Source organism: Citrus sinensis, chromosome 3, assembly GCF_022201045.2.
Source record: "Citrus sinensis cultivar Valencia sweet orange chromosome 3, DVS_A1.0, whole genome shotgun sequence".
Lineage (NCBI taxonomy): Eukaryota > Viridiplantae > Streptophyta > Magnoliopsida > Sapindales > Rutaceae > Citrus > Citrus sinensis.
In genome coordinates, this window is record NC_068558.1 from 28,323,601 (window position 1) to 28,346,921 (window position 23,321).

Consider the following 23,321-nt stretch of genomic DNA (forward strand, 5'->3'; position numbering starts at 1 on the left):
AGCTACTGAATTGTTACCTAAAATATTACTTGAGTGTTACAATGCATTCGTTGGCCAATGCCGGCCCTACATCTAACCTTAATTTCCTCTGTTTTGTAGGTTTCGAAGAGTTCAAAAGCTTTTGTGTTTCATCTCTACTCTACGCATGTTCGCACCCTTCTCTACAGTCAAAATTCGCCTAGCTATCCTCCTCTTGCAAGAGCACACCTCAAAACCAAGACAACTACACTCTCTTAAAACAAACTTTTTTTTTTAATCCGAGTCCACTCAAAATTCTGTTAAAACAGATTCAATTAAAGGCATAAGAACGGATCAAAAAAAAAAAAAAAAAAAAGTTAAAGGTATAAGAAAAATTATGGATGTACTTGTGTGTACTTGTCATACATAGCATAACTTCACTTTTGCCCACATAATATTCTATGTCGGCCATAGGATTTAACCTTGGGTACCACATAATATTCAAGGGAATATATTTAACCTGGGGTGCAATGTCACTAGAAACGAAAAAAAAAATTTTTCAATTTCACTCACTTCATTCACCAGCTCAAATACAGAGTGATATGCTACTGTTAGCCTCAAAATTATCCTCATAAACCCATTTTTAAATAAATGATTAAATCCTATTGAAAAACTTAAAAGACTCTTTGATTACTATTAAGATCCAAATACTTCCTTAAATAGCCCTATATTTTTTTTTCCCACTGATATATTACAATCGGAATTATACTCATATTTATAATAAAAATTTATTAGGATCACTCCTGATAAGTCTAATAACACAACTTAAATTTATAATCCCACATAATACATTATTAGAGAAATATTGGCTTTATATATATATATATTAGTAAAAGAGAAATTTTATTTTTTATTCTCTACATAATACTGGGGAAATATCTGCTTTATCCATATTAATGAAAAAAAATATTTTTACCCAATTTAATTGAGAAAGAATCAAGTGCCAACAATAATTAAGTCGCTTAACGGCTTAAGTTATGCCCTCAAAGAGAGGATGAAATATGTTTGAGAGCCCCTATATAACAACTTAACAAGGGACGAAGGGACACACAGTGTCACCCGAGCTTGCGTGGTTGCTTACTTCCAAGTTTAGCGCTAATTTATGTCACGTCCAACAATACGCGCGTGTTACACCTCCATCCGACAATTCACTTACGCCAATCAGCACGCCATCAACACGCGTGCCCCGCAACCTAACGACACTCTCGCAAAGGTGCGGGTGCTCTCCACGCGCGGCCACCTCACTGAAGCTCTGTCACTTTTCTTCAACACGCCGCCGCAGTTCCTCCACTCCACACAAATCTACGCCACTCTTTTCCATGCGTGTGCGCTTCATGGGAACATCAAACAAGCCATGCAGTTACACGAACACATGATCAACAATTTCCCAAATGAACCGCAAGACCTCTTTGTAACTAATCATCTCATTAATATGTACGCGAAATTCGGCTATTTAGATGATGCACGCCATCTGTTCGATGAAATGCCTAAGAGAAATGTTGTTTCTTGGACTGCACTCATTTCAGGGTATGCCCAACATGGGAATGCTGAGGAGTGTTTTCGACTCTTTTGTAGCTTGTTGCAATACTTTTATCCGAATGAGTTTAGTTTGGCGAGTGTGCTTATTTCGTGTGATTATTTGCATGGCAAGCTAGTGCATGCACTTGCATTGAAATTTTCCTTGGATGCTCACGTTTACGTTTCGAATGCTCTAATTAATATGTATAGTAAGAGTTGTGCTGATGAGGCTTGGAAGGTGTTTGAGAATATGGAGTTCAGGAATGTGATTTCTTGGAATTCGATGATAGCTGCTTTTAGGGCGTGTAAACTTGAGGCTCAAGCTATCGAGCTTTTTGCCAAAATGAAGAATGAGGGTATTGGATTTGATCGTGCTACACTTCTTAGTGTTTTGACTTCCTTGAGTGGAAGCCGTGAGCTTGATGTTGATCTTGGTCTCAGGTTTTGTTTTCAGTTGCATTGTTTGAGTGTCAAAACTGGGTTTATCTCGGGAATTAAAGTGATCTCTGCTTTGGTGAAAGCTTATTCAGATCTTGGAGGAGATATTGATGATTGTTACAAGCTATTTTTAGAGACAGGTAATTCTCGGGATGTTGTTTTATGGACTGGGATGATAACAGCATTTGCTGAATGTGAACCAGAAGAAGCTCTCTTCCTCTTCCGTCAGTTGCAACGAGAGGGTATGGCTCCAGACTGGTGTACTTTTTCAATTGTATTAAAGGCTTGTGCAGGCCTCGTGACTGAGCGACATGCGTCGGCAGTTCATTCACTGGTAGCTAAATATGGGTTTGAGGATGACACAGTGATTGCTAATGCTTTGATTCATGCTTATGCAAGGTGTGGATCTATTAGTTTGTCCAAGCAAGTTTTTGATAAAATGACGTATCATGATTTGGTTTCTTGGAACTCTATTCTCAAGGCTTATGCATTGCATGGACAAGCTAAAGAAGCCTTACAACTATTTTCAAACATGAATGTCCGGCCAGATTCTGCTACTTTTGTTTCTCTGCTCTCGGCTTGCAGCCATGCTGGTCTGGTGCAAGAAGGAAACAAAATCTTTCATTCTATGCTTGAGAATCATGGTGTTGTTCCTCAACTGGATCATTATGCATGCATGGTTGACCTTCTTGGTCGAGTTGGGCGCATTCTTGAGGCTGAGAAGCTTGTACGTGAAATGCCAATGGAGCCTGATTCTGTGATTTGGAGTGCACTGCTTGGGTCATGTAGAAAGCATGGTGAGACTCGGTTAGCTGAGTTAGCAGCAACTAAACTAAAGCAGTTAGAGCCTGTAGATTCATTCGGTTTCGTACAAATGTCAAACATATATTGTTTGAGTGGAAGTTTCAATAAAGCCAGGCTAATTAGGAAAGAAATGAAGGGATCTAGAGTGAGAAAGGAACCCGGTTTAAGCTGGATTGAGATTGAGAATCGGGTTCACGAATTTGCCTCCGGAGGCAAACGTCATCCACAAAGAGAGGCCATATTTAAAAAACTTGAAGAACTGATAGGGCAGTTAAAGGGGATGGGCTATGTGCCAGAGACAAGCTTGGCCTTGCATGATATAGAAGAGGAGCACAAAGAGGAACAGTTGTACCATCATAGTGAGAAGTTGGCTTTGGTGTTTGCCATAATGAATCAAGGCAGTTTGTGTCGTGAAAGGAGCGTAATAAGAATTATGAAGAATATTCGTATTTGCGTTGACTGCCATAACTTCATGAAATTGGCATCGGATCTGCTTGGAAAGGAAATTGTTGTGAGAGACTCGAACCGCTTCCACCATTTCAAGGATAGAATATGCTCTTGCAATGACTACTGGTGAAAAACTAGCATCACTAAGAGAACTTCAACCTGATTCGCACTTTGTTTCTGCACTCGGGTTAATCATTACCCTTGAGTGGGGATGATTTTGTATCTTTTCTGTCAAGTTTTCAGGAATTAACTCAATTGATCTACAGGAATTTTAAGTGGAAAAGCCATCATGATCTCATTAGTTCAAATATATTGTCAGTTTTTAATGTTCAGAAATAGCAGAGTTGGTGCCTACTTGTTCCTTTAGGAGTTGATTCTTAACATCCGTAGCATTCCTAAAGCAATTAGGATTTGGGCTCAAGTCAAGTGTCATTGAGAATTAGCGGATTTCATGGCTGGGTTCTTGGAAGGTGTTTACTTCCTAAGAATGGTTGTGCTCCTAAAAGCAATGTGGATTGTGCCGAAGTCAGGGGTCACTGACTTTCAACTAAATCTTCATGGGATGATTTTCACAAGAAATTACGCTGAAAAAGTGGGGCTAGATTTGCGTACTCCAAATACATGTTGAGGGCCTAGGTTAGTCTAAGTTGAAAGATTATTTGACATTGCAAGTTTGAACTTGGAAATTTTGTTCAGCCAGCACTCAGCAGCTTGGAGTTGAGTAAGTGAGAAAAAGGACTGATGAAGCAGGAACAAGTGGAAGCTGTTTATCTTATACTAAGGGCCAGGCAGAGGCAAGCAAGTCAATTAATCCCATGGTTGAGCTTTAAGATATGAATGCATCTCAGAATCAATTGATCCTCTCTTCTCTTAGTTTGGGTGCTTCATCAGTTCATTCTGAGGGCTTTGAGTGCTTCTCGGCAACGATGACCTGGTAGCAAAGAAATATATAATTGAGCCCATAACAATATTTATTGAAATAATAGAAAGCGTAGAATATTTGTAATTTGACTCAAGTTGTGAAATTGGTTGCCGTATAAGATAATTCGTGTAGTTTTAATATTTGGGCTCCTGAATTTTCAGTTCTGTTAAATAAGTGCAGAGTTCCTCATTTAATAAACAAACACTATAACTCCTAACAACCACCTCAAAAACTAAATATCAACACGAAATGCTGTTAGGTCCACTGTTATAGATTTAAAAAAGCCTTATATTATATATTTAGATGCCCAACAACAAAGTCGTTGTAGTATAGTGGTGAGTATTCCCGCCTGTCACGCGGGCGACCCGGGTTCGATCCCCGGCAACGGCGTTTTTCCCCCCCAAATACTATTATATTAAATTTATTCACCCATTTTCTTGTATTCAAAGTTTCATATTCTAATTTTAGATTTCATCAAATTTAACATGATCCACAAGTATATACAAATAAATCAGTTTAAATTGTTAAAATAGATCATCATCTTTGTGTCAGTTCGATTAATAACTGTGGCGAATTCAAGTTTTCAATTTCTGGTACGATTAAGTATTAAATCAATTACATTAAATCGACTTACATTTTAGTGAATGTGTGTGTTACAATGGTCATATTTTACACCTGCGTTAATTTATATTTTAAACAACATTGATTAGAGTTTGAGAAGGTATCAGTATAAAATTTATACAAAATATAATTAAAATATGTTAAAAATATGATTGTTTATGAAAAAAAATAATATTTTGTCAAATTAGTTAATTAGTGAGTCAATTGTGACATGAAAATAAATGAGTTGGGTTAAAATTTGAGATTCTTGACACAATTAATTAATTGCTAGATTTAGATCATCTCAAATTTAACATAACATGATGATTCACCAACTCTAACTGCAATTTCATGGGTGATTGCTAATGAATCGGTAGCGAGAGTCAAGTGAATTAATGAACCTAAAATGAAATTTGTGACAAAGAGAAATAAATCCAAATCTCCAAATAAAATTTTGAACTAATTTTGTATTATCATTGTGACATATTCACTCATTCCAATTTGAAATATTAAAAGGTAATTATCCACCGACCACCTATTTTTTCGAGTTTTTTTAAAATTGCACATTTTTTTTTTTTTACTGAACTCCACCTAAAGATACATTTTCTTGCACATATTCACTGTCGTCTTAACTTTGTTACTAGAATTAACAGAATATTGGTCAAATGATCTTTTTACTCACAAATATAAATTTATTATTTATCCTAAATAAATGCCAAAAAAATAAATGAAAAAGAAAAAAATAGAAAAAGCACTCATAAATTGAAAGAGCTGAAGTGTGATTAGATATGATTAAATTCAACATTAATCAATATCTAGCCAGTAATTATTGTAAAACATAAAACATAAAACTACTTCAATTAAATAATGATAGGGATTAAAAGTTAAAAATCTTAAGCTTAATCATCATCGTCTAAATCAACACCCTTGAAAGCTCATACTCCTTCCTAGCTGCTTCCTCCGCCTCGGGCATGAAATTATTTTCAATCCCAAAAAACTTTCTGATGTACTCGACACTCTTGTTCTTGATCCTGTTGGCCAAAGTCTCTGTCAAATAATCCAACATCTCTTTGATATTCAAATAATCCGCCACCAATAACATCTCTTTCAACTCATCATTACTCTTGCCCTTTCCAAACTCCTAGTTGAATGTCTTCACCCCTGTTTCGGTTACATTTTCTTTCGAAACTCCATGGGCCTTACAAAATTTGATTATGTACGATAGTTGCGGCACCACCAAGTCCTCTTATGTGTCATCACTCGTCGAGGAATGACTTCATAATCTCGAACACCCCTTGCTCTTCCACCTTGAATAGTTGTTGTCCACCGTCTTCGAAGATATTTTTTCGTTGCCTGAGCGGAGCAAGAGGAGGATGTTTCCCAAATTTTATTACAAATCAACTTAACCTATATTCTAGGGTTTCTAAGAACAATGATTAACAACAATTACCATACAAATCGAAACGTAGAAGGTTGATAGCAAATAAATTGGACAAAAAATGGCGTGCTTTTGGAGAAAAAATGGTTGGATTTAAAAGGTCATGAAGCACTTCACAAAAACGAAGTTTGATGAAAATTGGAAAAACAATGGTGTGTTTTTGGTTACTTGCTCGAGACAGTGATGTCCTTTTGACTTTTTTTTTTAAATTTCAACCATTAAACGATGTCGTATATTTGTTGTTTGGGTAAAATAACAATTTTATCCCTATGACACCAGCAAAATTTTAACAAAGTTAAGACGGCAGTGGATGTATGCAAGAAAATGCATCTTCGGGTGGAATTCAACCAAAAAAATTAAGATATGTGTATTTTTAAAAAAATATAAAAAAAATAGGTGGTCGGTAGATAATTTTCAGATATTAAAATTTATTTAGTATAATTTAATTTCCCTTTCATGATTTGTCAATAATTATAAAGCATTTCAACTTTAAGAAAACTGTGAAAAATTAAGATCAAACTAGATATTTTATCTTCAAGATCCTCTTGGTAATGAGGTTGAAACTCAATAGTATACTTATTTCATAATTTTTAACAAAAATAGTATATAGTAATTTTTGTAAAAGTTGTATATTTAATAATTTTCTCTATTTTGTCGACAATTAGGAAATTGCTTTCTATAAGCAGTTTATTAAATAAGTAACACCACCTTTCTAAAGTTTTTATTACAACCTCAAAATTTTTAACAAAAAGATGATTATATCTTATTTTTATATAAATCTTAATATATAAACTATTTGGTATCATATTACTGCCATAATTATATCACTCTATTAACAATTATGTCATAGCAACCACTGGAATTCTAGTTATGCAACCAAGAGGGGAGTGAATTGGATTTTTAAAAATTATTTAATTATAATGCAAACCTTAATGCAAATCTAAAACGAATTTTAAAACAATGACTAATAAATAAATCACAATATAAAAAAGATAAGGGAAGAGAGACTCAAACACGATGATTTTTACGTGGTTCGGCCAACCTCGCTTACGTCTACGCCTCCAAGGACCAAGCTTTCGGGGCTTGAGGATTCCACTAAACAAACCTCTAAGACTTCAAATGCTTACAATTGACTTCCAATGTGTCAATAAACTTTATAACAAGAGATTATCCACAATCTCTTAACCCAAGTGTATCCCAACACTTATAATCACTCAAAACAAAAGATTACAAATTGTTTTTCTCTCACACAATATTCAAGATTACAAATCAATTCCCAATATGTGAATGGATGAAGAATGAATGTGTTTAAAGCTTTTTGAAGATTGTATTCACGAATATAAGCTGAATGATAATATTGTGATCAACCCTTATTTGAATTTGAATGAGTTTATTAGGGATGGCAAAATCCGGGTCCGGGTCCGGGTTTAGCCTTTCTGAATCCGGACCCGGATACTATTTTCTTTTCCCGGACCCGGATTTTAACCCGGATTTTTTCACCCGGGTCCGGGTCCGGGTTCAACCCGGAAAATTCCGGGTTTCCGGATTCCGGGTTTTGAACCCGGATCAATGAATCAATATTAATTTCTAAAATTCTAAAAATAAAAAATTAATACATTTTTAAACAATAACACATTTAGATTAATCAATAAAATTAATTAAAAAAATAATATTAAAATTAAATATCCGGGTCCGGGTTCCGGATGTCCGGGTTAACCTAAACCCGGACTCGGACCCGGATATATCCGGGTTATTAAAATTTATTCCGGACCCGGATTTTTTTATATTCCGGTGCGGGTTCAACCCGGCCCGGATTATCCGGGTTCGTCCGGGTCCGGGCCGGGTCCGGGTTATTTTGCCATCCCTAGAGTTTATTTATAATTGGAGCCGAAAACTAGCCATTACAGACTGTTTGCCCGTAAATGGTTTGCCGTTTATCCTTTAATGGTTAATTGTTTATTCTGGTCAAAGTTACCATTGGGCCAAATTTCAAAAAAACGGTTTGCCGTTTAGGCTTACCCTTTCATCGTTAAATTTCCGAGACCTGCAAGATAAACTTCAATTATTTGTTTTTACTAAATGGTTAAAGATTAGCACGAAATGACATTCTGAAATTTATCGGTTAGCCATTTGTTATTAATGGTTCGCCGTTTATTTTCAGTAACCTGTAAAACACATTAGCCTTATTTGTTTTTCTTAACCGGTTAGAGCTTAATCAATTTGTTACTCTCTGGATTTAATCGGTTAACCGTTTCAAAATAAATGGTGAACCGTTTATTTCCATAATCACAGTTTTAGCCAAAAATTGCAAGAAGTTATTTTCCAATTGAAGTTTAACAAATATCCATCTTTCATGAACATAATTTAGAAAGATTATAAGGCTTTCTTTTGTTAATGAATAGCTAAAAAAAAACATTTAAAGTTTGTTATCATCAAAATTAATATTGTGAACGTATACATGTTAACAACCACGACATTGCACAATTACATAAGGAAGCATGTATAAGATGATCTTCATTTTGATAAAATTGAAATAATCCTAATTCAATCTTTGATGAAGGAATATAATGAGACAGTGATATCGAAGAAAAAAATTATAATACTAATGGCTCTAAATCACAAGAAATCAAAATTTTAGTGGAATTTAATTATAACAAGTTTAATATATGAATGTAATGCATATTACTTTTATTTCATTTGGATTATATATTACTATGAATTTTTACTATCTTTTATTTAGTAGATTATAAAGTTTATCAATTTTATTTTATTGAGTTTTTTTCTCAACTTTTATGTAATTTTAAATGTTCTAAAAACGAAAAAGGCATGTCTAAACAATTTATTAAATATATTCTAAAAAATAAAAGGTAATTTAAACTTATGTTTATTTTAGTCATTATACAATAAAAATAATGTTTTCGTGATAAATTTTACCAAATGGATGAACTCTACTTTTCATACTCACAGCAACCGCAACAGTTCAATTTATTAAACATTAAGTTGCTTTTTTAATCATCAGCTTATTTCATTCATATAGCAAACTGACCATAAGTCCTAATTTTTTTTTTTTGAGAAGACCATAAGTCCTAATTTAAGTCTTAAATGATGTGACATTCATCTATTCTATGATAGTTAAGTAATTTTACAAGTTATGAAACTCACCATTTATTGAATGAATATAGTATTGAGACTCAAATATTGGGATCCCTAATATTATTGGAGAAACTAAAAAGCAAAAGAAGAAATTAATCAAATGTAAATTAGATGGTTATTGATGAATTAGACAAAATCAGACAGATAGAAATCATGTTTGTGATTTGATTAAGGAGGGGGGAAAATGTGTTGGATTTAAAATTTAAACCCGGTCGGTTTATTATTTAGATTTTTTTATTTAATTTTTGATTATTATTAGATAAATTGAGATTCTTAATATTATTCCTTTTTCATAAGGTAATAATCATCCAATCATCAAATAAATATACTTTTTCAACTTTTAATTATAATGAATTTAAAAAAAATAATTATAATGACATTTGAAAGAGCAAAATTTTCGATCTTATAGTGACTGCGTCATTCGACCTAATTCCAAAATTTATTTATGAAACCATTATTTAAAAAAATAAGGGCATAAAAAAGATGTACGTAATCAAACGATTTTTATTTTTTTTAATTTCCTTTCAACCCCCCTTTTTTTTTAAAAATTTTGAAAAATCAAAAGCCAACGGAGAGGGCCAACGAGCAACAACAGCAAATTGACTAGGGAGGAAGCTGTTAACTTAGCGAATATATATCCTCATTCAAAAAAATAAAAAAGTAATTATTGGAATAAAACAATTAATAAAATAAACAGAAAAAAAATTTCTCTTCACAGAGGAAGAAGAGAAGAAGAAGAGAGCTGGAAGAAACGAACAAAGAGCAGCTTCTTCTCTAATTTTGTCCTCAAGTTTTTCGATTTAATTTCTCTTTGTTATTATCTTTTTTGAGCCTAATTTTGATTTTAATCAAAATGTCTCTCAATATGAAAACCTTCACGCAAGCCCTCGCCAAAACCGCTGCAGTGATCGGGAAAACCGTAGAAACAACTGTACAGGAGGTAACCGGGCCAAAGGCGCTGCAGGATTACGAGCTCCTCGACCAGATCGGCTCGGCCGGTCCTGGCCTCGCTTGGAAATTGTACTCAGCGAGGGCGCGTGACGTGACGCGCCAGCAGGCGCAGTACCCGATGGTGTGCGTGTGGGTGCTGGACAAGCGGGCGCTGTCGGAGGCGAGGGCGCGTGCGGGATTGACGAAGTCGGCGGAGGACGCGTTTTTGGATCTTGTGCGTGCGGACGCTGGGAAGCTGGTGAGGCTGCGGCATCCTGGGATTGTACACGTGGTGCAGGCGATGGACGAGAATAAGAATGCGATGGCGATGGTGACGGAGCCGCTGTTTGCGTCGGTGGCGAATGTGTTGGGGAATTTTGAAAATGTATCTAAAGTACCTAGGGAGCTCAAGGGATTGGTACTGTGTCGTTTTGTCTTGTTTTGTTTTGTGCTGCTTCATTTTTTTATGATTAGTTGGAGTTTTTGAAAGTGTTTGATTTGCAGGAAATGAGTTTGTTGGAGATGAAGCATGGTCTATTACAGATCGCAGAGTCTTTGGAATTTCTTCATAGCAATGCGCGTCTCATTCATCGGGCTATATCGCCTGAGGTTATTACTTTACCTTATGCTTATTTTCTGCATTTGGCCTAAAATTATAGAAGTAGGAACTATCTTCTGGTGTTGATTGTAAATTTATAAGCTATCCTGTATTTGCATTCTATGTTGTTTGTTCAACTTATACTTTGTTAACTGTAGAACAACAATAAGAATGGTTGGAAATGATGACAGTAATGGGTTGTGATGATGACTACTGTAGTAAACAATGAGAGGTGGTTGCAACGACCGTGTTGATCATATTAATGTAGATGCAGTTTTAGCGTTGTTGAGGATTAGAGATTGTTAGTAATGCTGTGGTAGTCCTGGCAGTTATGACTGTGATGACAATAACAGTGACCATAGTGAAGTGGTTGCTGTGATGGCGCTAGGAGTAATTGTGGTAGGCATATTGCTGCTACTGATAAAAGTCATGACTCTGGTGTTCTTTCGAAATGTTGTGATAATTTTAATGTTGAGATGTCCATTAGCACTCAGAGGAGTTTAAATTCCTCATACCATTTCATTTATATGGCTAATAGGTTAATTTTGTTCGCCATTTCTGCATACTAGGTTAAATTACCATCTTACATACTGAAAATTACCATTAATAGAAACTCTTTCCAATTTCTCCATCTATTCAGGTCAGGAAGATGCTTAAATGGTTTGCAGGATGATTTTTTTCATTGATATGAATGTTTTTCCTTTTTGTTTTGTTTAGCTTTTTTTATTTTATATTTTTTTATATTTTTGCTTCTCTGGTCTGCTTACTGAATGGAGGTTTTTGTCTGGTTTTGTGGCTCTACATGTAGTTCAAGTCATTAAATTTGAAATGATTATAGTCTAGACTTCAAGTGGCTATGGTGTTGGTCCTTGTAATTTGAGTTCCTAGAGATGCAGGTTATCCATATCTGATGATAAATTTTATCTTTTGCAGAATATCCTAATTACTTCCAATGGAGCTTGGAAGCTTGGTGGGTTTGGTTTTGCAATCTCAACAGATCAAGCCATAAGCGATTCTTCTAATGTCCAGGCCTTTCATTATGCTGTGAGTGATTTCAGTTAGATTAAGAATAAAAGCATGGTTCTTGATTATTATGTAAAAAATTGTTTCTCTGAATTTAGTTCTTCCTTATAGGTTGTCATTAGTTGTCTGGTTAGCACTTCTTGTTATTATTATTATTTTTGACGTTTATGTAACTATAAGTTATCCATTTCGATTTTTACCTCCTGCTTACTGTTTTTGAGTCTATAAATACCTACTTCCTCGCCCTCTGCTTTAGCTGCAAGTATAATGATATTTCTTCTGTGTACTTTCTCTACGCAACGTTAATCACTTTCTATTACACATTCTACTTTAACGAGCCATATGATGGCTTGTGTTAAACATGAATGGTATTTGTTTGAGGTTTCATTCAGTCCAGGTTATTGGATTCCATTACATAGATGCAAATAAGTATAGTTTTTATAATGAAGCATGTTTATCTCCTGTTCCTAATTTATTGAATTGCACAGGAATATGATGTTGAGGATTCTATGCTGCCCCTTCAGCCATCATTGAATTATACTGCACCTGAACTTGTTCGCAGCAAGACAAATTCATTTGGATGCTCTTCTGATATATTCAGTTTTGGATGCGTTGCCTACCACTTGATTGCTCGCAAGCCTTTGTTTGATTGCAACAACAATGTCAAGATGGTACTTTCTGATTTCAATGTTTCATATTGTGCACATACGCAGAGTGCACTCCCTCATTTTGACATATATTATGACATAATCTGAGATTTATAGATTAATTCACTTTAAATGGCTGAAGTAACATCTGATGGGTGTCTTTCATTAGGTGCATGAATTAGAAGGAAACAAAAAAAAAGAATATGCCCTGCCCATCACCGATTGCTCTTTCTCAATTTAATTTTTTTAAATTGCCAAAATAATGTCAATATTATATACTTTCGGTGTCTTTTTTCTTTCTTTAAAAAAAAAGGATGTTACTCTTTTTATCAGCGTTTTGATCCTTCTTTTTCATGTTTGGACAATTCCTTATGTATGTATTAATGGAATCATTTGTTTAACATCAACTTTAAAGAGTCTCTTAGTTTGGCTGTTTGTCACCATTAAATCACTGTATTTTTAATTTGAGGTGGTCTTTCTGAACATGTTTTGATTGTCAATATCTAATTCCTGTTCCTTTTATTTGGTTCTTTCCTTGTTTTCCTGCAGTACATGAATACCTTGACTTATTTATCCAGTGATGCTTTCTCGTCCATTCCATCAGATTTAGTTCCTGACTTGCAAAAGATGCTTTCAGCAAATGAATCATTCAGACCCACAGCAATGGATTTTACAGGTAAAATGTGAGCTTTTTTCACCCAATATCTTTTTCTCCAAGTCTTTTATTTAATTAGATTGAGGATTGAATAAATGTTATCTGAACTTTAAGAATTCTCAATATGTGGACAATAAATGAGAAAAGGTACCAAATAGCATGGAGTAAAAGAAGGCACAATCATATGGTAAGGAAGTGTCAAGGATTACTCAGCGTTAGATTATGGATGGAATACTGATAGGACTTAGGGCTAAATTAGGGCTGACTTTTATTGATTAAATCAAAAGAAAACAAACAATCAATCCTAACCTACAATTCGAGAGGTAGGTCAATCTCTCCCAAAACTCCTAATAGTTCCTAATACCAGGCAAAACTCAACATAAACCCTAAATGACTCCATAATCTCTTATTTATAGCTAAACCCTAATTAATAATAAAGTTACTAAATTGCCTCTGCCCCTAAAATTACTAAACAGCCCCTGCCCCTTTATATTTGCACCTAACATAAGTTTTCATGGGTCTAACATTACTCCCCTCCCAAAAAGACACCTTGTCCTCAAGGTGAAATTTAGGAAATTGTTGCCTCTTCTTCCTCGCCTTCTTCCTCGTCACACACAGTCAGGACTTGTAGTGATTTATCCTTACATGGATGCCCTGGTGAAAATTTCTCATCGTATCGAAAACACACCCCCTTCGCCCTCTTATCTTGAATCTCTGTCTCTGTGAAGCGTTTGAAAGTCACCCCTAATCGTGCCCCACTAACCAGATCCCTTTGGGAATCTCTCTGTAAACCCATCATTTGCATTTTCTGGCCTCCCAATGTTGTACTTTGGAACTCTCGCTGAAACCCCAAAGTTTGAGTTTTCTGTCCTACCAATGGTGTGCTATTTCGATATGAAAAATCGACTGAACTGCTCCTATTAATCCGTTCTATTGTGTTCTTGTCCTCAATCATCTGTGCCAACTCCATTGACTCCCCTAACCCTCTCGGCCTTAGCAAGCGTAGCGAGGCTCGAATTTCTAGCTTCAGTCCCTTTATAAAATTCCCTTCCAACACCGCCTCTGGAAGCCCCCCTAGACGCCCTGATAGCAACTCAAACTTCTCCCTATACTCCATAACCGTTCTCTCCTGAGTCAGGGCAAAAAACTGTTCATGCAAATCTCCCTCTTGAGTGGCCTGAAACCTCTCCAACAACCGATCCTTAAATTCACCCCATGACCTCATTGGTTGTCGTTGTTCTCGCCATTGAAACCACGCAAGGGCTTTTCCCTCCAAGCATAACGCTGCCACCATCAATTTTTCCCTTTCTAAGAGTCCATTAATGGCGAAATAGTGCTCTGCCCTATACACCCATCCATAGGCATCCTCGCCTTCAAAAATAGGCATTTTCAGTTTCCTTACCCGAGAATCTACTCCAAATTGAGTCTGACCCGCCCAATTTCGTGCCATCGGAGGTCTCCAACCTCCCCAATCTACTCCAGTGTCTGCAAATCCTGAAGATCCAGCCCAAAATTCTCCTTGCCCAGCACCATAGTGGGCTGGATTCCCTTGCCTAGCCGTATTTCGGCCATAACTGCTCCTTTTCTCACCAGAAATCCCTCCTCCTGGCCTACCGCCCCCAAATCCAACCTGTTCAGACCCAAATCCTCCCTGCTCGGGCCCAATTGCAGCCTGTCCAGGTTGTGCCTCACCCCCAAACGCCCCCGAGTCGCCTAGCCTGGTCACTCCGATTTCTGCGCCATCGCCTACAACGGGTTCCGTAACCCCGGATCCTTCTCCTGCCGCACCGCCATGGCCCCTCGATGCTGCTGAGGAGGGTTGAGGTGGAGTTCCGTCAATTTCAACAACATGGCTTCAAGAGATGTAAATTGTTGTTGAACGGTGTTGAATCGCTCATCAATCGTAGCCTTGAGTGATCTGACCTTTGCTTCCAATTTTTCTTCAAGCGCGTCCACCTTCTTCGCTGCCATTGTCTCAGGATTCTTGCTCTGATACCACTTTGATAGGACTTAGGGCTAAATTAGGGGTGACTTTTATTGATTAAATCAAAAGAAAACAAACAATCAATCCTGACCTACAATTCGAGAGGTAGGTCAATCTCTCCCAAAACTTCTAATAGTTCCTAGTACCAGACAAAACTCAACATAAACCCTAAATGACTCCATAATCTCTTATTTATAGCTAAACCCTAATTAATAATAAAGTTACTAAATTGCCCCTGCCCCTAAAATTACTAAACAGCCCCTGCCCCTTTATATTTGCGCCTAACATAAGTTTTCATGGGTCTAACAAATACCAATAATTCAGGACTAGCAGCCTCCTTTTTTTTTTTTTTTTGCTTGAAATATATATAGGCTATTGGGTTAAGCTAGTGGTTATTATCTGTATGCTATATCATTTTTGTGTCGTTGCTTATATATTGATTCATTCCTATCTAAAAAGATTATTTTTTTTTCCTTGGCAGGTTCTCGATTTTTCCGTGATGATACTCGGTTGCGTGCTCTTCGCTTCCTCGACCACATGCTTGTATGCATTCATGTTTTAGCTTGACTGACACAAGCCTATGGACAAGTTTTCCTGGGCACTTGATTGAGTAAAGTTGAAAAAAGAAAAAAGGATTTTGAAGGAAATGGTGTTCTGGATAACAGATTTTGTGTTTTTGCAGGAAAGAGATAATATGCAGAAATCTGAATTCTTGAAAGCATTATCAGATATGTGGAAAGATTTTGACTCTCGTGTACTGCGATACAAGGTTTGAGCCCCATTGTGTCACAATTTTCTTGATTTCTATAATAATATACTCCGTCTGTAGATTCTTTTTGAACAATTAAATATGGCTATGTCCTTCCTGATTCTATGAAATCAGAAATAGTTGACAAGTTCGATCTGTTTTCCTTCTTTTGGTTTTACTAACTTGATGCAATTACAGTTATGAACTCTGGTTATGCATTTTAAAATGGAGTCTGGCATGTTATTAATGATACTGTACTTGCATTAAGCATTAAGCTGACTCTGGCTTGGAAGCTAATTGGAAATTTAGGATTTTCTATTTTATCACTTAGAAAAGATGAGCACTCTCACTGAGCTCTGTTTTCATGCAGGTACTACCACCACTCTGTGAGGAACTTCGGAATTCTGTGATGCAGCCAATGATTCTTCCCATGGTTTTCACAATAGCGGAGTCTCAGGTGTTAGTTTTTTTCGTTGTGGTGAATCAATTAGCAATTTGCATAACTATGTTGTAATCTTTTTATCATTGTCAATTACATTTTAAATCCTTGCTTAGCAGTTAACTAGGCATGTCGAGTGGTTGATGCTGATCTCCTTAGACTGGTTGTTCAAGGATGATGGCTTGATTTAGTCCATGTTGTTCATGTGTCATTTGTTCCACTTTTTGGCATTCTCGATTCTTCCTTTTCTACTGCAACAACTTCTCTTCCCAACCCCCAAAAAAGAGAAGAAAAATAATATAATATGTATATATGAGGCCAGGGGCAGGTCTAATTAAAACATCACTCCTTCCAAAGATTACATTTTAGTTAAAGACATGTTTTGTCAAAGCTGTTGTTTGGATGGTTCTGGTGAGGGCTTTTCCATGAGGAGTGTTTAGGAAGTGTAGGGTTTTACTATAGTTATTTTCTGTGTTGAGTGCCTTGTTTCTCCCTAGTTTTGAGAGTGGAGTACTTGATGATGGAAGAAATGGATGCTCTCTTGGGATTGCGTTTGTAAATTTGGATGGGAAACCCTTGACAGCCAATGCTTCTTAATTGAGGTGGCTAAGTTGGCACCCCTTTTAGCAGTCTAGTATTCTGTTGGTTATGCATCAAATTGAACTGTTGGGGTAGTACATCAAGGGAGTAGGAAGGGCATATTATCGAGGTTCTTCTTTTGTGTTATTATGTATTACATGTGAGGTGGGGCACCTTAGATTCTGAATGCACAGAGCAGCCCTCAATGGCTCGCACTGGGATTCTTGTTGAGTTCATTCTATTGGCTTGCTGCTTTAATGAGTTTATTTCCTTCTGCAAGTACTGTTTTTCTTGTGTATATTTTGTTGTTTGCATTTTGTTTTTTTTTTTTTTGAAACTTTTAATAGTATTGCTTGTTGGAAAGAAAGAGTTGTCTAATTTTTTTGGAAAGTGAATTCCTGTAATGGGTGCAGTTTCTTGTTGGCTTTGCTATATTAGCTGCTTTGGAAGCATTTTCTACCCATGTGTTTTGCGATTTCAGTTAAGAATTGTTTCTCTGCATAATGCTAGAATATAACTTTCCTTGTGTGTCGCTCTTACTTTCTGCAATGTTTTGTTTTTTCTTTCCGGTTTGCTTTTGTATATCTAGATTTGAATTGCTGCCTTGCACTCACCTCTTTAAAAGTAAATTATATAGAATTTTTGCTGCTCTGTTTCTTTGTTCAATATGAAGTAGATCTCATCAAATTGATGAGGCTGCATGTGTTTATGGATCTAGTTCATCTTTTGTGTCTATCATTACCATGCATTAATGACTTTACTTTGGATAAGGAACTGATAACTGTCAATTTATTGTAGGACAAAATTGATTTCGAGCTAATTACATTGCCAGCTCTTTTCCCTGTCTTAAGTACCGCTTCTGGTGAAACACTGTTGTTACTTGTGAAGCATGCAGACCTTATTATCAACAAGGTAACAGACTGTCCTTCCTACAAAATGTATGTTGTGAATGAGGGGATGAGAACACCAAAACTATTTGGAGATGTGTTCTTTTGGCTTTTTTGTGGGAATTATGGTTGGGAAGAAATAAATCTATTTTTGTTTTGGTAGAGAAGAAAGCATTGGCGGCCTATGGGGATATCTTTTTTCTTTTTTGTGGCTCCTTTTTGGTCTTCAGATTTAAAGAATTTTCAAGATTCATCCTTTTTCTTTATAAATTTAAATGGTGAAGGGGCTTTGAGATAAATTAGTATTGGTTTAGTGAATGGTTGGAGATGCTGATACACAACTAGGATTTTGGGATGTTCTTTTGATTGAAACAGGTTCAAGTGGCCATCTAGTCACTTTTGAATAATCAACCTTCTTGCTGCAATACAATTTTATTTGTTTCTTACATTAAATTATTAAAGAGAGAGAGAGAGAGAGAGAGAGAAGAAAAGCTAATGTTGCTGAATTCATTAGCCTCTTATTCTATTTGTGTCTATTCATTGATCTGGATTCATTCTTCAGAGATTTTCATGAAATTATTTTCTCTTGTTTCTCATCTTTTTTATAAAAGTGGCTGCTGCAGATATTATACTTGACCATGATATCATCTGTTTTATGGTTGTTGTAGACTAGCCATGAGCACCTAGTATCACATGTCTTGCCCATGCTTGTTCGAGCTTATGGCGATACTGATCCCCGCATACAAGAGGAAGTTTTGAGAAGATCTGTGCCTCTTGCAAAGCAAGTAGATGTTCAGGTGACCACTGCTTGTTATTCTTTTAAAGTTCTTGTTATTTTGTACATCTGGGATTCGTTGATGGATTTAGGTTGCATTTTGCATCTCCTTTATACACTTTCCACTGGTTTTTTTGCTTATCATCAGTTTAAGTTTATAAACGCTTAAAACAGAAGAACCATCTGCTAAACAATAAGGAATATAGAATTCTGACACAGCCATCAACTGTTTGCATTCTTTTCTCATTTTTCATCTCTGAGCAATTAAAAAAGTGTCGGTCCACTGTAGACAAAATTAATCAATTTTTAAAGGCATCATCATCAATACTATTCTTCTTGGTGGCAATCGCAAGGAAAAAGCACTGACATTTTTTGTTATACTTTTTCTTTCCAGCTGGTGAAACAAGCCATTTTGCCTCGTGTTCACGGCTTAGCTCTCAAAACAACAGTTGCTGCAGTAAGCATTTTATGTAATTTTGATCTTCTGACTTGACGATGAGTGATTCACCATTTTGAAGAATCTTATATAAGCCATTTGTTGAAAAGTTATGGAAATATCATTTGTTAGGAAGTCATAATTACTAGTGCTTCTGTGATTGCTTTAGTTACATGATGACCAAAGTGCATGTTCATATCTTTTCATCAAGAAGTGGGGATCTGCCTGACCTTTGGTATTCCTCTCTGCACTCTGATGAGAGCACTATGCTATTATCGAAGCTTGGTCACGTAGTATCTTTGGCTTATCACTGAGGATGACTGTTGAGATGCGGAGATAAAAACTCTTCACAATTTCTCAATAAAGACTATATATGTGTTGTAGTAAATATTGCATGGCTGTTTCCTAGTTATCTAATAATTGGGGGTGCTTTTTGAAGATGTTGGTAAGAAGGTTGAAATTTTATGGGATAAAGTTCTGTATTGGCTTTCTTTGTGGGCTTTGAATGAGTTAATATACTGCGCACAGACATGCTCATGAAAATTTGCACTGTTTTAACATCTGGGAGAATTTAAATGACGAAAAGGGGAAAAAAAGGAACTCCAATGCATTAAAAGAACCGAAAAAAATAAATGCGGGGAAGTTTGTGTTTTTGTGTTGTAGCCATCTTAGTTTATTTTCACTGATTATTGTCAGGAATGGAAAATGGAAAATCTGGATTTTGTAGACTCTTTTTTTTTTCTCCTGTGCCACCAAGCTTGCTAATGTGCATAGTCTCTTCTGAGTTTATGAGTAAAACAATTTTGATTGTTGGACTCCCATCTTTGATTCTTTTGATTTACAGATTTTGTAAGACCTCGTAGGCCAAGTAGGCTCTTTATGCTACCATGTACACCATGCTTGAAGCCATGGTTTTGGTGGTCATGGATAATCTTGGCATGACGCATTTTATAGCAAGGTCAGCAGGCAGATCAATAGATAAGAAAAGTGAAGAGGGAGGAGAGAAGCTGGAGGGAAAATCGCTTGAGATAGTGGAGAGATTTAGAGATAAAACATTAAATGGAGGAGAGAGAAAACATATTATAACAATTGTTATCTAATCTTGACCCTTCATTGTTCTTTAATCTAAATGCCTAAAACTTGTGTATTATCTTGTGTCAAAAAGTTGGGCTGCTGAACTGGCCCCTGAAGTCTCTTAGTGTCAGGGTGGTTGTCATTGCTGTTTTATCATCTGTTTTTCATTTGCCTTCATTTTGGTTGACAGCTGCCCACAATTTTTAGATCTTTTTATTTATTAGTAATACAGTGTTGTTTTTTCTTAAAAAAGAACAATTAGATTAAAGCAATGCAGTGGATGGCCATGACAAGAGCATGCTGTGTTGGCGACGTTAACGTGTTAAAGTGTTCATAGTATATAAAACAATTATTGTTAGTGTGGTGTGTGCTTGCCTCTAGAAAACTGCTGATGCTTGTTCAGGAACATCTATGTTCCTTTTTTTCAATTTTAATTGTCGCCATTCCGCATTTTCTGCAGCCAAGTGGGAAGAAAACTATGAAGAGCTGCTTTTGAAGCTGTTGATGTCTCTAGGAAGACATTTAAATCATAATTTTTAGTATCTTCATCAATCTATGAAATAGCAGATCATGCTGCGAAGAGGGCAATGGAGAATTTCTAGGCTTTCTCGTAAATTTTTTAGATTTGTTGTTATGGAATTATAATAGTTAAGCAAGTATGAAAATTGGAAACACTAAGTCACCTTGTTATAGATAGTTCTGTTAGCAGGGTAATTCTTTTGAATGAGTACTTGGTGCTCTATTTCTCCAACTTCCTGTTATTGATTCTAGAGAGTGAATTTCAATATGAAGCGTTGGGTTTGTTTTTATGTGCAGGTGAGAGTCAATGCTTTGCTATGCTTGGGAGATTTGGTCAGCCTACTTGATAAGCACGCTGTTCTGGACATTTTGCAAACAATTCAACGCTGTACTGCTGTTGATCGTTCTGCTCCTACCCTTATGTGTACTCTCGGAGTTGCAAACTCAATTCTGAAGCAGGTGAGCATTAATTCCTATTTTTAGTTGCTTTAGCTTTCTGCCATAGCATGGTGTAGTGTGGAATATTTATGAGATTACAGCTCATTGTCCTGCTCAATTCGTCTTGTCCAGTACGGAATTGAATTTGCTGCAGAACATGTCCTTCCACTGCTCGCACCTCTTCTCACTGCTCAACAATTGAATGTTCAGCAGTTTGCAAAATATATTCTTTTTGTCAAGGATATTCTCAGGTACTATTAGCATACGTGTGCAACTGTTGAATCCCATTCCTAAACCATTTCTTTTCTTCTTTTTACTTGTTTGTTTGTGGTTTCTGCAGTCTAGTAAAGTTATTTGTTAATTTTGATTCTCATTGATCATTCCATTTCATTATAGGAAGATTGAAGAAAAACGTGGAGTTACTGTAACTGACTCCGGAATTCCAGAAGTAAAATCGTCTCTGCTGTCCAATGGGCTTCAATCTCAGGCATTGGACAAAACAAGTGGGACTGTTGCTTCTGCAACAAGGAGCAACCCATCATGGGACGAGGATTGGGGTCCTATCACAAAGGGATCTACCAATTCCCACCAGTCTTCTATCAGTAACTCCTCATCCACTAGAACTGTTTCTAGTAATCAACCAATTCAATCAGTTCCTGTGCAGTTGCAACCGTCAATAGTAGCTGCCATATCAAGTCCACAAGCCGCAGAATCATGTCCTGCAGTTGATGTAGAATGGCCTCCTAGGGCAACTTCAGTAATGAACTCTCAGTCACGTGAAGGTGAGAAGCAGCAACCGAATGCAGGATTGTCTTCTTCTTCAAGTTTTGATGAAATAGATCCATTTGCTGATTGGCCTCCACGGCGTAGTGGTGCTTCCAGTGGTTCAGGAACTCCTAGCAATGGTAATATGGGAGCAATGACTAACAATTTCAGTTCTGGTTTGATGACAAATACACCGATGAACTTCCAAACTAACGGCAGTAACAGTTGGGCCTCCAATAATCACACTTCAGCATTGAACACCAGCAGTTTGAATAGTGGGGGCCTTAATAACCTGAACTCTATTGGGTTCATGAAACAGACTCAGAGTATCAATAGCGACAAGAAATCAAATGATCTTGGATCAATATTTAGTTCTAGCAAAACAGAACAGACAGCACCTAAACTTGCTCCTCCTCCTTCAAACGTTGTTGGTAGAGGAAGAGGAAGAGGGAGAGGGGTCATTACAACCTCACGACCTAGTCATGTCAAACCATCTTCGGAGCAACCTCCCCTCTTGGATTTGCTGTAACTGAAGTGATTTTTGCACTGTTGCATTGCAAACATATTACACTGGAATTTTTGGAAGTCACCTTGTAGAGTAGCCACCCCACGCTGTACAGAGATGGCCAGATCCTGTTTAGTGTTTAACGTACAAGTTCATCTATCATCTTGGACATGCAACCTGTTTAATATGTTTAACGTACAAGTTCATCTATAATCTTGGACATGCAACTGCAATGGCTCTCGGGATTGCATGGTTTGTTATATAGTCATTTTGTTGCAAGTTGTTTGTAATTTATCGTGATTCGTGCTGATCTCGTTTTTGTTTTTGTTTTGTTATTTGTTCAGTTTCTCCACATTTCAATGATGAAAATGCCTTTTTCTGGATTCTGTATTCTGTATTCTGTGACATGCATCAAGAGACTGGATATGAAAAAATAAAATGAAAATGAAATATATGAGTTGATGCTGAAGGTTTAACCCCCTTGTGTTGGGTGTAGGATAGAAAAGATACCATAGTTGTCAAGTGTCTGCTTCCATTTGGCTTTCATAGATTTATAACAGTTATTGTATGCTAGTTAGGTAGTGGAAGCAATTTATGGTGGCTATTTCTATGGACTATTGTTCATGGTGATATCACTTGAATTAGCTACATAACTTTGTATTATAGATACTCTTACTGTAATTGTTGTATTAAGGCAACAATGTAGATGTTAAGTTGTTTCTTTAAATGCATTGTTCTTGTTTTCTGAACATTAAACTGCGAATTTTTGTGATACATTTTCGGTTTGCCGATGTTGATGTGCAAAAAGTTGCCTATAGAATGGTGTTTTCTTTTTATGTACCTTGCTGTAAATCAAATTGCGGATGCTGAAATATCCAACAATTGAAACCGGTGTGATAATTCCGGTACCAAGCGACGGTAGGTTTTGGGGAGCAATTGGTATTCTTCCCTCCATATTATGTTAAAGCAACAAATTGTCTG

The 23,321-nt window shown here is 36.4% G+C and overlaps 2 protein-coding genes, 1 non-coding gene and 1 pseudogene across 4 annotated transcripts; 3 read left to right on the plus strand and 1 right to left on the minus strand.

Annotated features, from left to right (window-relative positions):
• The first annotated feature begins 1,034 nt into the window (after nt 1-1,034).
• On the plus strand, nt 1,035-4,236 carry LOC102611202 (pentatricopeptide repeat-containing protein At1g71420). The gene has a single exon (XM_015530297.3). The coding sequence runs from the start codon at nt 1,121-1,123 to the stop codon at nt 3,353-3,355; it is 2,235 nt and encodes a 744-aa protein (XP_015385783.2). The 5' UTR covers nt 1,035-1,120; the 3' UTR covers nt 3,356-4,236.
• A 229-nt stretch (nt 4,237-4,465) lies between these two features.
• TRNAD-GUC (transfer RNA aspartic acid (anticodon GUC)) lies at nt 4,466-4,537 on the plus strand. The gene has a single exon. It is a non-coding gene; the product is annotated as a tRNA-Asp (tRNA).
• A 1,109-nt stretch (nt 4,538-5,646) lies between these two features.
• On the minus strand, nt 5,647-7,002 carry LOC127900692 (SKP1-like protein 14; annotated as a pseudogene).
• A 2,987-nt stretch (nt 7,003-9,989) lies between these two features.
• LOC102611487 (SCY1-like protein 2 B) lies at nt 9,990-22,816 on the plus strand. Of its 2 annotated transcripts, XR_008052857.1 has the most exons (15): nt 9,990-10,686; nt 10,773-10,877; nt 11,800-11,910; nt 12,378-12,560; nt 13,086-13,212; nt 15,657-15,718; nt 15,858-15,944; nt 16,294-16,380; nt 17,740-17,853; nt 18,497-18,625; nt 18,998-19,060; nt 20,930-21,091; nt 21,203-21,321; nt 21,467-22,468; nt 22,518-22,816. XR_008052857.1 is itself a non-coding variant. In XM_006478390.4 (14 exons), exons 1-14 carry the CDS (start codon nt 10,192-10,194, stop codon nt 22,362-22,364), a joined length of 2,742 nt encoding a protein of 913 aa, XP_006478453.2. In that variant the 5' UTR covers nt 9,990-10,191; the 3' UTR covers nt 22,365-22,816. The 2 variants fall into 2 exon arrangements, 1 of the variants encoding a protein (XP_006478453.2); XM_006478390.4 differs by having other exon boundaries at nt 21,467-22,816.
• Nucleotides 22,817-23,321: the final 505 nt, after the last annotated feature.